This window comes from Schistocerca nitens, chromosome 2, assembly GCF_023898315.1.
Source record: "Schistocerca nitens isolate TAMUIC-IGC-003100 chromosome 2, iqSchNite1.1, whole genome shotgun sequence".
NCBI lineage: Eukaryota > Metazoa > Arthropoda > Insecta > Orthoptera > Acrididae > Schistocerca > Schistocerca nitens.
In genome coordinates this window covers 520469599-520487338 of record NC_064615.1, presented here as the reverse complement: position 1 = coordinate 520487338, position 17740 = coordinate 520469599, and the positions used below count along the sequence as shown (strand labels likewise).

General features: G+C 40.1%; 1 protein-coding gene across 2 annotated transcripts in view; it reads left to right on the top strand.

The window, feature by feature from the left end:
- The first annotated feature begins 11788 nt into the window (after positions 1-11788).
- Positions 11789-17740, top strand: part of LOC126236503 (BUD13 homolog) — a 67062-nt gene continuing 61110 nt past the window's right edge. Inside the window, exon 1 of one of the 2 annotated variants that reach the window (XM_049945861.1) lies at positions 11789-12240. In XM_049945861.1, coding sequence (XP_049801818.1) covers positions 12128-12240 — 113 coding nt within the window. In that variant the 5' untranslated portion in view covers positions 11789-12127. The remainder of the gene's footprint in view (positions 12241-17740) is intronic. The other variant, XM_049945860.1, reaches the window with a different exon arrangement.

The window sequence follows — 17740 nt, the reverse complement described above, 5'->3', positions numbered from 1 at the left end:
AACATGCTATAATCGTTATTCTCTACCCCCCAAACAGAGAAAAATTACGAACTATAAAAGCTCATCCGATTTAGAAGTCACGTAGGCACTGATGCTAGCGCAATGACGCATAGCTACGGTGCGCTCCCCAGAATACCTCAGTGTGCAGCCATCCAAGCAGTCCTAACGGTATACCCAGCGCCTCACTGAATTTACACCTCAAACTGCTGTTGCTACTGCTGCTGCCTGTATGGCACAATCGTATTAAATATACAGGCACAGCATAGGCCACTTTAAAGTTTGATCACCTATACTCGACGCGAATGATTGTATCCCGCAGACTATACTAAATTGCATGGGATGCTCCCTCTGGTCCTGTTTAGTTGTTTCAAACACTGTTTTCTAACATGCTTTTGTACAATGCCTAACATTTCCTTTTTTCTGCCACGACTTCGAGACCTGTGCCAGGTTCTAAACTGACATTAAGAAGTTCTGATCCACGGCCTTTTGCACGAAACTAGACGTTGCATGGTGTAAATCATATTATTGCAGCGGATGCCATAACACACCGCACATTGGCTGATTTTAAATAAAAGACAGTTACAACATAAGCAAACTAGAAGAGTTTTACGGCGCTGGCATAGGTTTCCAAACTACAGTCCGAAGGTTATTCACGAGCTCTACATTTAGACTCATCTCTCACACTGACTGAAGAGCTGCTGGCTCTGCATTCCCTTTGACTGACTCCTCATATTGCACTCATGTACGCGATCAGTGTTTCGGTGCTATCCACCACAGAAGGTGCTGTCCATCCACTAAAACTTTTTCCCCAACTCAAACAAACGATATCAGTCAATCATTATGTGGTAACCAACAGCATGCCACTGCACAGATGGAATGGAAAAGACACCATCAATGTACCCTAATAATGAGCATCACATTTGACAGCGTGAACAATCTTAGCAATTTTACAGTAACTTCAACACCAGCCAGTGATGTGACAGCATGTTTCCCCAATTTCAGTGTCATAGCTAAACCACCCCCTCTCCATTTTGCCAGTATCATTGCGAACATGGATAGATGACAGTGCAGTACGTCCATTCAGTGTTCATTCTCGAACACATAAAGCATCAAAGTATACCAGACAGTGCTCCACATATTTCTATCACCTCCAGCATAGTGTTTAATTTACGATCTATGTCTCTGCATATGAGAGTCGCAGAGCATTCTCACTGACTTATGGTAAAATCAGAGAGTGAAAGACTCTCCTCACAATGCCATTGACCAACCCATCGTGCAGTACCGTTAGCGAATCAATCTGCAGCCGGCCAGAATAAGACCACTACACTTACGTTTCGTGAATGAATGGAGCTTTCCGAGTCCTCACCCACCTCGAGATGCGTCCATGTCGAGGAGCTTAGTACTCCTTACCAATGTATAGTAACAGATTTCAAAGTGCCCTGATATAATAGCAGACAGTTAAGAAGAACAAGAAACGAATGATTTTTATACGTGATGGAACTCCAGATGGATGGAGGTCGACGCATTTTTACGTAAATAACCAAGCTATCAACTCTAAAGTATTGTTCTAGAGTCTAGGATCGGTACTTGGAAGGTATTGGTAAGAGAGAACATACATAGCAGATGGAACGTTTGTGTGTGTTGAAAACAGGATGGGTAACACGTTCGGTCCGCGAGGAAGACTGCATTCGGCATTATTTTCGTAAATAGGTTCAGTTAGGGAAATAATTTCCGTGCATAAAAGCTGAGACATCAAGAAAGTGAGCTTTAACTACTTCTGGGACACTATACAATTCCTGAGAGGTCGACTTGGCTGTTATTTTTTACAAAGCCACGTGACGTAAGAATATCATTGGGAACCTTTTAGATGGCGCCGAGGTGTCAGTGATGCTGGGGCAGGTATGCACGACTGGACGCAGCTCATATCTTCCGTTAGGGGGAAAGCAGCCTGTGCTATTCTGTCATCAGTGGTACAGGCAAGTGCTACCCAGAGGTGTCTCACGTATGAGACAGGCGTGAGTGCACCTTGGCTTTCTGTGACATCAGTATAACAGAGACTGTTTACTCGAAAATAGAGGCAACTTTCATCTGTTTCCGGCGGCGGCTCGCAGCTGTGCACTCCCCGTGAGTGTCTGCACTGGTGACTGGTGTCTAGGTGAACACATATTTTGATAGGAATTTGTTAGGTGTCAAGTATGAAATGGATGTCGCCACCTCACACTTGAGGACAGCTCTGCGTGGTTTGAGAGCTGATGGCCCCGTCACTTCACAGGGGCTGCCGCTAACCTTCTGTGCAGTCCAGTGGACAGAGGGTGGTGCGCGTTGATTGTATTATTATGTGAGCAGACCTGTAGGCTGTGTTACACATTATTGGGACAGTTTAACAATTGATTTCGTGTCTGCACATCTGTATACTGCATTACTTAGGAGCAGTTTGCAGGTCTGTACTGAAATTACTTCGGTAAATTAGGAGTTGTTTGCATGTCTGCAGACTGTGTATTGTGACCCCAAGCACTTCAGGGCTAGTGTTTTGTGTCAGCGTGATAAATATACTCCATACATAAATAAAATGTTCCAAAATAAATAGAGTGCACTCCTTCCTTACTCTCCCCAGCAGCCCAGCGCAGGCTGAGTCATTTTCGCATCATTTTCCCCCAATAGATCACCACCTTCGATTACATCACAGGAGGGATGACAGCATCATCTGGTGGCAATACTGTGTACTAGGTCAGTTGGACTCTAGATCTCGTGGTGGAGAGACTGCCTGCAAAATAAAGACTCATGTCCAGCACAGGCAGAGTCGTTTTCCCGCCATTTTCCTGCACCCAAGACCTCCTTCTTGGATTACGTCACAGGAGGGATGACAGCACCCTTTGGTGGCAGTATTGGTACTAGACCACATGGTGAACACACTGTTTGCCGCCATCTTGGATTACGTCACAGAATGGATGACAGCTCCCTCTGGGTCAGTTGGGCTCTGGACCTTGTCATCAACACACACACTGGATGGCGGTAATGGCTCAAATTGTTTACATAAAGACTGGTGCATGACTTCGACAGCTGACAATTAGCAAGCATGTTTGCAGAGTCTTTTAGTGGTTTGCATGTCTGTAGGCTGTGTGACCCCAAGCATGTCATGGCGTGTGTTCTGTATCACTGTGATGAATATACTACATACCCTAATAAATTGTTCCAAAATAAATAAAGTACACTCCTTCCGTACTCTCTCCAGCAGCCCAGTGCAGGCTGAGTCCTTTTCTCACCAATCCCTAGGACGAGGTGGCGGTCGGGTGACTTAGGTTAGTGGAGGTAACCCAAGTGACATATCTTCCCCCAATTTTCTTAGGTTTGATGCATTTTCCTGTTGTAATTTGAACTTCCTGCTATTTTTCTGGGGGAAGAGAGGGGAGGGGGGGTTTAGGTTAGTGGAGATAGCCCAATTGACCTTCTTCCGGCCAAAATTCTAAGTTCCTGCCAAAATCCGCCATATTGAAAGACGTCATGGCCGCCATTTTGTATGATGTCATGCACTGTTTCCAAGTCTACACGCCGCCATTTTGGATGTTATCACCACCATCTTGGATACATCGGGCAACAATGGAATGTGGGTTGAGGTCCTTGTCTTGGGTGACCTACTTTGGGGCGACGTCCTTGCCTGGGGTGACCTACTTTGGGGTGACATCCTTGTCTGGGGTGACCTACTTTGGGACGATGTCCTTGTTACCCCACTACTGCTATCATCTCAAATTCTGTCAAAGTGGCGTGTTAGATCGTCAAAATTCCCAGGTGGTTGGACAGCCATGCCTATAAAGTTCCAAGTGTTGTCAGTTCGACAGAGATCTGGCAGCCTTGCTGGCCAAAGAAGGATTTGGCGAGCACGCGGACAAACAGTAGAAACTCTCGCCATATGCAGGTGGGCATTATTCTGCTGCAATGTAAGTCCATGACAGCTTACCATGAAGGGCAACAAACAGGGCTTAGAATATCGTCGACATACTAATGTAAGGGTGTCGCAGATGACAACCAAATGTGTCATGCTATGAAATGAAATGACATTCCAGTCCATCATTCCTGGTTGCCAGGCCGTATAGTGGGTAACTGTCAGGTTGGTATTCCACAGCTTCTCGGGGTATCTTCAGATACGTTTTCGCTGGCCATGGGGTCTCAGTCTGAAGCAGTATTCATCACTGAAGACAATTCTACTCCAGGCAATGAACGTCTAGGCCGAAGACGTGCCAGGAGACTTTTTGGTTGGTTAATGAGGATAATGTGCAGGAGCACTGCATCAGTGATATGTGGGCAAGTTGAGAATTTGGATCTGGCGGGAAGCGAGTAGTTTGTGCGATTGTTGTGACCACTGTTGATGTAGTAGTTAGTGCATCTGCCTCTTAAGCTGGAGATCTGGGTTTGACTCCCAGTCTGGCACAAATTTTCAAATTTCCCCAATGATTTAAATCTCTTAATGCGTAGTGGCTGCTGGATAAATATTGTGTCTGTCCTTTTGGACACGTCCAAACAGACTAGTGATAATAATTGGGCTTGAAAGTAGTGATGAAGACAGTAATCAGGAACCAAAGACCACCACAGCTAGGGTACTATAATACAGTTATGTAAAAGTTAAGGAAATGTGCCAGCTTTTGGAATCATGGCTCTTTCTTCTGGCAGAAGGGTTGAAAGTGAAGGAAGAAGGATGACAGAAATACTGGTGAGGTTTAGGAAATAGGGAAAGTTATGGATTAAGTCGCCCAGTACAACTGGTCGGGGGAGATTTACTGGACAGATTGAGATGGAAAGACCGATTGTTGGGGACTGCAGCTGGGGGAGACTTGAAAACCTCTAATCCCAGGTTTTCGAGTCTCGTCTGGCTGCATTCCGCAACAATCAGTCTTTCATGTTCATCTCACCCAGTAAGTCTCTCCTGACCTGGGGAAGCTACTTTTTTACATCTCTCCGTTTCCTAATCGTCGCCAGTCCTTTCCCTTCATCCCTCTTCCTTCCACCTCTGCCAGAAGATGGAGCCACTGGCAGCTTGAACATTTCCATAACATGAATATACTACATACCTTAATAAATTGTTCCAAAATAAATAAAGTACACTCCTTCTGTACTCTCTCCTGCTGCCATTTGGTGATCAGATTTTTTTATTTATCCAATTGTATTGTATTATAGTTTCAAAACTTGATTATTTATGAACATATAACAGCTAAGAAGACTAATATGAATGATGAACTTACAAGCTCGACTTCAGATGTTACTCAGTAATGAATTATTTTCAAATGTACATACACATCATTTAATTTTATTTTTTAAAATAGTTTAATTTACTTTCACTTCAGTTTGAAACATAATGCTAAGTGTTATACTGATTTGTATACTGATGAATGTCTAGTGTCAGTAACATTGCCCTATGGAGTGTTCTGTCTCGTCTCATTCCCAAGTGTGCCCATACGTTTCAGGAAACAGACATCAGCATAAAAAGGCATCAGCACACACTCCTGTGAAACACGATGAGTCTTGTAATGGTAGAATATTATAACCTATTTGCATTTAACACTGTCTGTGGTACTTTATGAGCCTTTCGCAAATTGGATTCAGTTGCAATGTCCCCAAATTTGTGAGGCGTTGTTAATGCATAATTGATATGGGACAGTTTTTAACAAAGTCCACAGTGCTCAGTGCCCTTTCTGCCTCAGCTACTGTCAGTGGACGAGTGCGAAAGATGCGCAATGCTACACATACATTCGGAAATAAGCATGGAATTTTAAGCTTGTGTGTCTTATTCAAGTTGTTAATGGTTCGAAAGTAATTTCCTCAAAGTTTGAAGGATGAATTTACAAATATTTAAATTCTTCCTCTAAATCTGTTGTGACATCATTTTGATAGTCACTGAAAAATAACTTGCATGCATCAGTCGCCTGATTATCATACCTCTTCGAGTATTTCCATAAAAACCCAAATGTTTCACCTAGAATCTTCACCGCTTTTTATCGGATTTCCTAGTCAGACTCTAGATTGTCAATAACGAAATATCAAACAATTATCTAGAATAAGTCTTCTGAATTCAGATCTGTCACTCCAATCCTGGTTTCATTATGAAATGAGTTCCTTTTATTAGCGAGCATCTCCGAACAATCGGAATAGATATTAATTGCACTGGCAACAGCTTTAGGTTGAGAGAGAACGTTGTCCCAATTTTTGCGAAGATATTTTAAATCATTTAATAATCTCTCATTGTTCCTTGCTCAACATCAATGGTAGTATTTCGAGCTTGCAGTAATTTGCTTCTGTAGACAAGGGGTTCAACCAACTTTAACCAATATCAATGTATTTCCTTTCTAAGTCAGCCGCAGTTGGTCTTACAGAGGCAATCTGAGCACTGGAATTGAAGAGATTGTGTAGTTGCTAAACCAATCCGAAAATAGTATCTGCCTTGCGACAACTCTCGGCTGCATGTACCTTCCACAAATGTTAAGGCTGTGATAAGCACACAGAAAATTTTGCAAAAGGATCCCGTCAGAGGAAATTTATCTGAGGTCCTTAATAAGCCTCATTCAGATTACTTCCGTTATCATAACCTTATCCGCGGCGTTCACAGAGAAGAATTGAATAATCGAATTAGATGTGCAATAAAGGGCACAACTCCTGTTTCCTGATTACAATCTACGAATTCCAAAAACAGTTCATTCATTTCGTATTTTCCTTACTGTAGTAAATGTAACGCAGAATGAACCACTATGTTTACATGTGACACATCTTCCGGAAAACGAATTCCGAATTACGGAAACCATTTTTCGCTGTCGTGTTTACATGTTAACGCCTGAAGCGGATTTCCTTGCCCAGTTACATCTGGCGTCTGGAAAACAGCTGTTACAGTTTATGATTTAGGCAGCACAATCACTCTTTCTCTTCAATTAGACGACGTGTTAACAGCTTCAATCTAATATTTATACTTATCCTTCATTGTATAAAAAGCCACTCCATCCATATTAGTCAAAAATTTGTAAAAACAAGACGAAACCTGACAGCCAGACACGTTTCAAAACCGGTTGCGTTTACATGGGAGCGAAATTCGATTGAGGAGTTGAAAAACTGGTAACCAGAAGCGGATTTCCAGAATCGATTTTCAAGCGATCAATCAATCAATCAAATTTCATTGTCGTTCAGCTCATAAAGCAATAGACAACGTCAAGATAACTTACATTTTTAACATTAATTACTAAATACAATTTAGTTTGGATTACATAAGGCCATCCACTAGATACAGTGTTGAAAGACAGTATTTTCAGTTTCAAAAAATTCGTTGTGTAGAAAGGATTATTTACTAGTATTCTGTACAACTTAGCTTTGAAGATATTGACAGGTAACTCTTTTAAATCTATACTTAACTTATTGTACAACTTAAGTCCAAGAACTAAATATGAAATATGTTTATGTGACCTCCCAGAAGCGGGATTGGGAAATCGGTTTACGAAATCCGGTTCTAGGAGCCCCATGTCAATGGGGTGAATGTTGTATGTTCAACATCATTTGAATCAGAGACTGCATCACCAATAATTGGCTAATACTTCGCATTTTATCTCTGTTTCAAGATGGCACTGCTGATATGTCATTTTCTCTCTGCAGCAAGATGGCACTCCTGGTATGAAGGGCACAACTAAAGGGAAATTTATTATGTGTCACTAGACAAATGTTTTTGTTAGAACTGGATCGCAGTGACTCAAGAGCTCTAAAATTTCCATTATTTGATTCTCCAGTTTTCTGAAAAGAACTTCGGGAGGACAAGCCTCTTTGACCAAGAAATAATGTCACATCAAGCAACCGTCTTAGTATTTGTTTCCAAACAGATTTTCGATCTGCTTCACGATTCTTTCGAATACAGCAACACAGCGTTTTAACTAAATTTCAAAGTCTCGCCATTTCAAGTAACATTCCTTACGAAGACGCTAGATTGATGTCCTGGGATCCCGCCATATAATCTTTTTCCATTTTCATGTATATGAATACTCTGATTTTGAAGAGAAGCACGAGCGAACTGTCTCATTCCGGCGAGAAAAAAGGCGGCAAGGGAAACACAATACTGCTTATCGGCTTTCAATCCAAACTAACAAGTCACAGGTCACACATTCATTGTTCGGAAATTAACGGTGAAGTAGAGATGTAGGAAATCAAAGGAATTAACATCTACCGCAAAATGTTTTGGATGATTAGGTGTACCACGTTTTAGTGCCTCTTCTATTTCCTTAGCTGTAGAACTGAAAATGTTTAAACTCTACATCAAAACTGTTATGAGCACTGGTCTATTGTTCATCTGGAACAAAAAATAATCTCTTTTCATCGTAGTTAACCCTAGTAATACCAACGCATTTTCCATAACGCGCATTACCAAGGGCAGGGGGGGGGGGGTTACTTTATGCTCACCCAATAATAGTTTTCAAAAAAATCATTAATTGTTGTTGACTTCTTAAGGAAGTACTGAGGTGTAAGCAGTGTCTAAAACCATATAATATGTTTTAGCACATGCTTAGCAATGTCAATGCATTTTCAATAACATGTGCCACCAAGTGGAAGTACTTGATGAGCACCGCTGAAAAAACTAAAGATACAAATTTCGTTAACTGTTGTTGATTTTTATTCACAACATACTTTTTAAAGAGCTGTTAAGGTGTAAGTAAGGTCCTGCACCTAAAAATATTGAAATAGCATTCTTTCTGTGGCATCTACTTAGATAGAAATTGGGGTTAAATTTAACTGAAAAATTAAATTATTTGTGGAATCTGATAGAAGAATTTATTTAAAATAATAAACATTTTTTCAAAATTTTAAAATATGAATTAACTGAATAGATTACAGTATTTTCAAAAGGTAGATATAATTTACCCCCTCCCTTTTGGCATTGTGAGGGTTGAACTTATTAATTGGAGCCTGAATGTTGATGTTCTAAATGAGTTTTTAAAATGTTCATAATATGCTAAAAATTACTTTAGTAAATAACCTAAATCTTCGAGAAAATGCGTTATGAAAAGATGAAAATTATCTTTGAGATATAAATAAACGCTAGGCTGAATAAATTTGTCTGTTATTATTTCCCTTTCTACTCTTTATCTCTTTTTACTTTTCTCTTAATTGCCCCAGACTTATGTTTAGATTCCGTAATATTAATATTACTTAACCAACCTTGCACATTTGTTTACCAAACTCACAACTGTAAAAGTTTGTAAAACAAATCATTGTCATGTTGCAAACACAGAGGAATAAAGATGTGGTGGTAACAGACTGTGGTCAGGTCTTATTATCGCTATGTACGAAGGCATATGGTAAGCTTTACAATGTTATTACTCTCCGGTAGTTCCCACGTTCCGGGTGCAGCTGACGAGGATAGTAATCTTTTGAAGAATAGCAAGGGGAATTCTTGAGATGGCGTAATTACAGTAATTCTTTACTTAGGCACTGAAAGAGGCTATCTGCCATTGATTTGAAGAGAACTGAAAAATAAAAGATGAGACAAACCTCCCCATGCAATCTTATGTTAGTGGAGGTATAGCTATAATATTGCTGACTTGGCAGCACTGACTTCTGTTATGAAGTGTGATTAATGTTGTCATCTTTGGTCATTTTATAAAGCCCAGTATGATACAAAATTTATTTTACAACAGCAGTCCGATATTTGCCAACTGAGCACCCTGAGGCGATCCGAACCCTTGAGAGAACTGGGGCCATCATGATGCCCAGGTATTTTGATCCCCCCCCCCCTCTCGTAGGGACTCTTCTCTCTCGGTTATGGTTTCTCCTTTCGTCTTTCTTAGCCAGCGCCACTGTCTCCGCCATATCTCGGCAGTTCAGAAATTCTGTATGGCCCAACATACTTTTTCCCCGTTACCCATATGTTTAAAATTTCGGTCCAATGTGCGCCCTCCACTATAGTTGTTAAAATTCGCCACTCTGAAAGGGTCCAGACCTCCCAAGCATATGTATGGTCTCCACTCGACTGTATTTTTAATTTCTACTGTCTTCCCTCAATCTCTCTGTCTGTCTGTCGGTCTGTCTGTCTCTTACTCTCCCACTGGCACTGTCTCCTCTCTCTTCCACCGTCACTGTGTCGCTGCTACTCTCTCTTGGCACAAAAAAAAGAAAAAAAAACGCGAATATGTTCGCAAGCTAAAATTTTCTGTGAAGTTGGCGGAATGAGGAATAAAGCAGCTGGTTCCAGATTTTTCTGTGAGTCTTTTAAAGAAAAACGTATTTGATTTTTTCTGGTCCTATTCCGCTAGTTTCCTTTGTTTTCCTGCTACAGATGGGTGTGCTGCTTATATAAAACGAATTCTACAGGTCAGTAAAGTTTCGAAAGTTTATTTGTACACTTTGACACTTATAAATAACAAAGAAGTACGCTAAATATAAGATTAGTATAACATTAGTTCCTGTACATGCCTTCTGGATACTTTGCACATCGATCGCAATTTACCGAAAACGCATCTTGTATCTTAAAAAAGGAAATCTGTTATTAAAAATATTTTACTGAATTAACAGTGTTTCCAGTTTTACGTAACGTTTGGCAGTCATTTTAAGTTCTTTTCAGGCATGTTTAAGACCCTTTTCAGCCCATCTTTTGTCACTACATGACCATTTTGTGCATATTTATGTCGGCGTGATGTACCCCATTATACAGAGACGGCACGTCATAAACTTTTATGGTTGAAAAAATGCTAACCGAACATGTGGTTTGGTTACCTGAGAACTCTTGCAGTGGTCCTAGAACAATCGCCTTGACAGCTAAATCTAGTTATATCTCACGTTGGATATTACATGAGAATTTTACGCCGATAAATACAGTAAATTTGAACCTCTTTATTTCGGTAATGGATAATGATACCGAAAAACTTTCAGGGTTTCCCGAGAACATCATCTTAAGGACAAGTGGTGCAAATTTCGACGATTTGCCGTGAACAGAAATTATAGAATAGACCGCCCCATAATTGCTATTTTTGGTAACCGAAAATCATAGTTTTCCGGATGTATCTTGTAACGGTTACAGGCTTTCGAATGCGGGAAAAGGCGTTACTAGATGAATGTCTAAGGAATGTACAGTTAAAATTTCAGTCATTTGCTTTGGTTAGTTATTTAGATAATTGCGGCCCACGGCGAAAAAACGACTAAAAACCTATTTTCTGCACGTACGCTAACTTTGAACATCTGGATATCGGCAGTGGTTAATGATATGGATAAAAGTTTAGAAGTTCTGCGAGAATGTCGTGTTTAGCACATATGGTAAAAATTTCGACTATCTGCCATGAACATAAATTCTGGAAGTGCCCGTCTCCACACCTGTTAATTTTCGTGTCCAAAAGGCGTGGTTTTTCAAGGTTTTCTTAGGAACCGCCCATGAACAAATGGTACTTTTATAAGCCGCCTAACGTCCATCCTAGACCACTCCTAATGCCAAAGAACCAACGGATTTGCTCAATTTGTTTGGGTTGGAGGAAGTGTGTAATCTGTAAATTTTGACCCTGCGCTGCAGGATTGCTACGCTATTCCCGCTTTTTTCCGAAAGGTATAAACGTAAATGGTCCAAGGGCTACCCAAACCACTTGGTTCAAATGTTTCAAATGGCTCTGAGCACTATGGGACTTAACATCTATGGTCATCAGTCCCCTAGAACTTCGAACTACTTAAACCTAACTAACCCAAGGACATTACACAACACCCAGTCATCACAAGGCAGAGAAAATCCCTGACCCCGCCGGGAATCGAACCCGGGAAAACACTTGGCCCCGTATCTTTGTGATCAATAGAACCCGAGATTGAGGCCCCCTGAAAAACTGCATTTTTGTGCGCGACTTTTTGGAGCTTGTATTGGTACCTTGCACGATTCGTTGACTAATTGAGGGCAGTGTTGTTTACATGTATACATATGCCGTCAGTTGCTCGTGAATGTAAATAAATGCACGGATTGATATTAACTCTTAGAGCGCATGTTGAAATTTAGATGTACCCATCTAAAAGTTAAAAAGGTACCCATTATAGACATGAAACTTTGTATGAAGTTAACGTATTTGGAAAAGATTGACTGTACTGGAAGAATTGCTGTAATGTTGGCGGCCTTAAGCTTGTGTGAGGGTCGAAATTAAAGATGTCGGTGAACGCTTTGAGTCAGAAGGAGTATCTGAAGAAATACCTATCATCGGGCTCAGATGATAAGAAAAAGAAGAAGAAAAAGAAAAACTCGAAATCGACGGACGACAGGTATACATAACATTATGAATTGGTTTTAAAGAAAGTTGGTAGTCATCAGCTGCTGCACTAGTTCGTAGAGTGAAAGGTTAAGAGAAATGTTTTCTTCAACGCCTAATATTGGAGAGAGCAGTGATCGTTTAACGGCACATCATCTAGTGTGTGGTATTTCTGTGTATTATTCGAAGAGCTATCTCTTCGATGTGCCAACTATGTAAAGCGTCATGTCATACTTTTTGTGCTAATTTGCAACTCTTGTACCAGCGAATACAAGATGATACTTTGAGACATTTGAGAGGATTAAGGTAACGTAGAGCTCTTGCTTTCGTTGCAATTTTATTTTCTTCGTATATATTGCTATCTCATATTGACTTCTTGCCCGATGAACTAATTGTTTTCTTCCTCATTTTAAAAGTTCCACTTGTCATTTATTTTTTGGACAAAAAATAAAGCATTAAATGCTTTTACGACTGTTAGTTGCCGTTTTATATGTGTGTGTTTGTAATAGATTTGGAAGTGTATAAAATATTTGTTATATCTTGTGCACTGTTATCCTCTTAACAGAGGGCATAGTATACTGCCGGAATGTAGGGTTAATTACTATATTCCTGAATACTGTTCACGAATTTACAAGGAACTACACAATCTGAAATACTGTATTTGTGCATATTACATCACATTTTGCGTTTACAAGTTAATGCCTGAGTGTGGCATAATCATATTGTTGTAAGTGCCCTCTGTATATCTTGTTACATTTTTCCCATTATTTCATGTAATACATGCTGAATGACAGCAAACCCAGCAGTGAACATAATGCTTGACACTGAAACAGTATGAAGGACATTGGTATTATGTTTCTCTTAATTGCTTCATAGCACAAGTTAATGAAACACTATAAGAGTCATATGCTAAATCTAAGAATAGGCTGTATTTACTTTGTGCACACACAATCATAGTGTTCGTAATTGTGGCTAATAGTTACGCGTTAAGAGGAATATTTTTATACTAGTTATCTGTTTTACCAGTGACATAATGTCAGATGTCTTCTTTTGGGGTATATTTTCACATTATAGTTGTTAGTTGGCGAAATCTGTGGTTGTGAAAGCAGAAAAACCTTTTTGTGGTAACTGGCTGATCTGTAGCATAGCCTATTAAATAGTGACTCACCCCTTTGAAATTAAATGTAACTGATGTGAAAAATACGTTCATAATAGGCACCAAAATACTCATTGTAGATTTTCTGTTAGGTGCTACAGTGTCTCACTTTTATTTACTTATGGCATAATAGTAATTAATTAATTTAGTGTGGCTCTACAGTCTGGTTCAAGTTTTTAAATTGGATGCTGTGGAGTCAAGCATGTCCCCAACCTGGCTCACACCTTTAGTCCTGCCTGGGAAAGAGGACCTATAATTTAATATGGAAGCGGAACCATGTATTGTGCCCAAATCTTCACATCTAAATACAGGGTTATTACAAATGATCGAAGCGATTTCACAGCTCTACAATAACTTTATTATTTGAGATATTTTCACAATGCTTTGCACACACATACAAAAACTGTCTTTTTAGGCATTCACAAATGTTCGATATGTGCCCCTTTAGTGATTCGCCAGACATCAAGCCGATAATCAAGTTCCTCCCACACTCGGCGCAGCATTTCCCCATCAATCAGTTCGAAAGCATCGTTGATGCGAGCTCGCAGTTCTGGCACGTTTCTTGGTAGAGGAGGTTTAAACACTGAATCTTTCACATAATCCCACAGAAAGAAATCACATGGGGTTAAGTCGGGAGAGCGTGGAGGCCATGACATGAATTGTTGATCATGATCTCCACCACGACCGATCCATCGGTTTTCCAATCTCCTGTTTAAGAAATGCTTCTGCTTTAGCCTTTTCCGTAAGATTTTCCAAACCGTCAGCTGTGGTACGTTTAGCTCCCTGCTTGCTTTATTCGTCGACTTCCGCGGGCTACGCATGAAACTTGCCCGCACGCGTTCAACCGTTTCTTCGCTCACTGCAGGCCGACCTGTTGATTTCCCCTTACAGAGGCATCCAGAAGCTTTAAACTGCGCATACCATCGCCGAATGGAGTTAGCAGTTGGTGGATCTTTGTTGAACTTCGTCCTGAAGTGTCGTTGCACTGTTATGATTGACTGATGTGAGTGCATTTCAAGCACGACATACGCTTTCTCAGCTCCTGTCGCCATTTTGTCTCACTGCACTCTCGAGCGCTCTGGCGGCAGAAACCTGAAGTGCGGCTTCAGCCGAACAAAACTTTATGACTTTTTCTACGTATCTGTAGTGTGTCGTGACCATATGTCAATGAATGGAGCTATAGTGAATTTATGAAATCGCTTCAATCATTTGTAATAGCCCTGTACATACATTACAAACTACTGTGTAGTGCATGATATTGAGTACTACCCATTTTACCAATTATTAGGATTTCTTTCCATTCCAGTCACATACAGAGAGCCATAGGTGAATCTGGTGGATGGGGGCCTATCAGGCTGCAGCCCCCCCCCCCCCCCTCTTCCCCCAAGCGACCTGTTTCATTTTAATCTCAAGGCAGAAAAATTGCAACATAGCTGTCAGAAATTTTCATGTTATTGTAGTTAGTGTTATAATAGATTAAGAAAACATCTACATTTACGTTAGAGAATTTGGAGGGGCAAGGTGATATAAAGTTGCTGCGAGCTCAGCCCTCACGAAAATAATGTATTTGACTCTATGGAAAGCAGGAAGAATAACTGTTCATATGCCATGTGCATGCTGTAATTAATCTGTCTCTCCACAGTCCCTATGGGTGTGATACGTCAGGAATTTTCATATATTCCAGGATTCATTATTTAAAGCTGGTTCTTTAAACTTTGTAAGTAGGCTTCGTCAAGATAGTATGTGTCTGTTTTAGTGTCTGCCAGTTCAGTTTCTTTAGCATCTGTATGATACACTCCCACGAGTCAAAAAAACCTGCAACCATTGAAACTACCCTTCTGTCAGTGTCCCCTGTTAGTCCTATTTGGTATTCGAGAATGACTCACACAATTGTTTTGTAAGCAATCTCCTTTGTAGACTGATTGCATTTCCCCAGTATTTTACAAGTGAACTGAAGCCCGCCACCTGCTTTACCCATGACTGAGCCTACATGATCATTCCATTCCATTTCATATCCCTGGAGTTTGGTGGTTGGATATTTGTATGAGTCGCCCAGTTCTGTCCTCATATGTACTTCAGTCATAGGAGACTCTTTCTTTGTGAAGTGCACAGTTTTACATTTCTGCACATTTAAACTGAATTGCCAATCTTTGCACAAATTTCAATTAATCTTATCAGTTTCCAACTTATTAGCTGTGCAGCATTCTTCAGACAATAATTTCATTGTATAAAACCTGCTTCATCTGTGAAACGTCTGACATTCTGGACCCTGGACTGCAGGCAGGTGTCTCATTGTGTTCTTAAATCGTGTTGTAGTCTAAGCTTATGCAGTATAATTTTCTATAGTCAGCCAGCAAAGCCTTGTACTTAGAAAAACTGCATTCTACTTCAGCTGACACAGGAGAAGCATACCCAAGTATTTGGGAGGATGACAGTTCGTGCTCGTGTGTGGTCATCCTGATTTAAGTTTTCTGTGATTTCCCTAAATTGCCTAAGGCAAATACTGGATGGTTCCTTCAAAAAGGGCACTGCTGCTTTCCTTCTCCATCCTTTCCTAATCTGAGCTTGTTCTCCATCTCCAATGAGCTCGTTATTGACAGGATGTGAAACACTAATTTCCTTCTCTTCCTCAGGAGGAGTGTATTTAAAATGGATGGCTAACGTTATACATTGGTTCCCCCCCTGCACTTCTGAAACTTGGTTGTGTTGACAAACTGATTGTAGTGCAGCCCAAGGTCAAGGTTAGGTTGGAAGGTGGCAGTTTGGTTAAGAGTTGGCAATGCCAACAAATGTGAAAGCAGAAAATCTGGTTGTGGTAAGAAATTGACTGGTAGCGAAGTACATGTTATGTTTGTGCCTTATTGAAAAATACAAAGAGGTTCTAATACATAAACCTCTGTCAACAAAATGGACACTATCATGTAAATGTAAATGATTAAGACAGAACTTTTCATGCAACAAAATCGTTGAAATATGGAACACAGGGTATGATACCCTTTGTTTTCATTATCTTTGACATTTCTTTTCATATATATATATATATATATATATATATATATATATATATATATATATATATATATTCAAGCTTTCGCAACAAACTGTTGCCTCATCAGGAAAGAGGGAAGGAGAGGGAAAGACGAAAGGATGTGGGTTTTAAGGGAGAGGGTAAGGAGTCATTCCAATCCCGGGAGCGGAAAGACTTACCTTAGGGGGAAAAAAGGACAGGTATACACTCGCGCGCACACACACACATATCCATCCACACATACAGACACAAGCAGGCAATATGTCTGCTTGTGTCTGTATGTGTGGATGGATATGTGTGTGTGTGCGAGTGTATACCTGTCCTTTTTTCCCCCTAAGGTAAGTCTTTCCGCTCCCGGGATTGGAATGACTCCTTACCCTCTCCCTTAAAACCCACATCCTTTCGTCTTTCCCTCTCCTTCCCTCTTTCCTGATGAGGCAACAGTTTGTTGCGAAAGCTTGAATTTTGTGTGTATATTTGTGTTTGTTTGTGTGTCTATCGACCTGCCAGCGCTTTTGTTTGGTAAGTCTCATCATCTTTCTTTTTAGATATATTTTTTCCACGTGGAATGTTTCCCTCTGTATATATATATATATATATATATATATATATATATATATATATATATATATATATATATATTCTTTTTCTGGTAGTACTATCTGCTTCTCTGATGGCAATTCCAATTACTCCAAATCAGTTATGGCAGCAGGAAAAGTTAAAGAAATTGATTTTATGTATGATATGTTACCTGAAGTTTCAGCATAGTCTTTCTTATGGTACTCTGAAGTGAATTCATTACTGTCCAATAAATCAACAATTCTTTTCACAATATTGAGGTTACGGTAGTAACAGTTGTAGACATCAGTCCTGGAGACCTCATGTTTTCAAAATGAGGGAGATTGTTATAAGAAATGTCTGGAGGTAACAACTTAAATGCTGCAACACATGAAATGGTGCACAAAAATTACCTGTTTGACACACCTAGAAAATCTGTCAACATCACTGAACCTCTCCTGTAACTTCGTGTAAGGTGTGAGCCAAACAAGTCAAATACACCGTTTTACTCTAAAATGGTTTTAGTGAATCAGTAGCTTTCGCCATATAAGGCACAGCATCTGTATGAATAGTAGTATATTGTCATGCTTAAAGCCAACAAGCCACAAAGCACCCATAGATCTGTCAAACAGTCAACTAATGGTGGAAAAATCGAATAATTTACTGATTGTGGAAAAACTTGCATTTTCTGAATGTTCACAGTTTGTTAGACACTTTTCGCCAGGACCATCCTCTTTCAGAGTTCCCACAGTGACATTTTCAATGTATCTA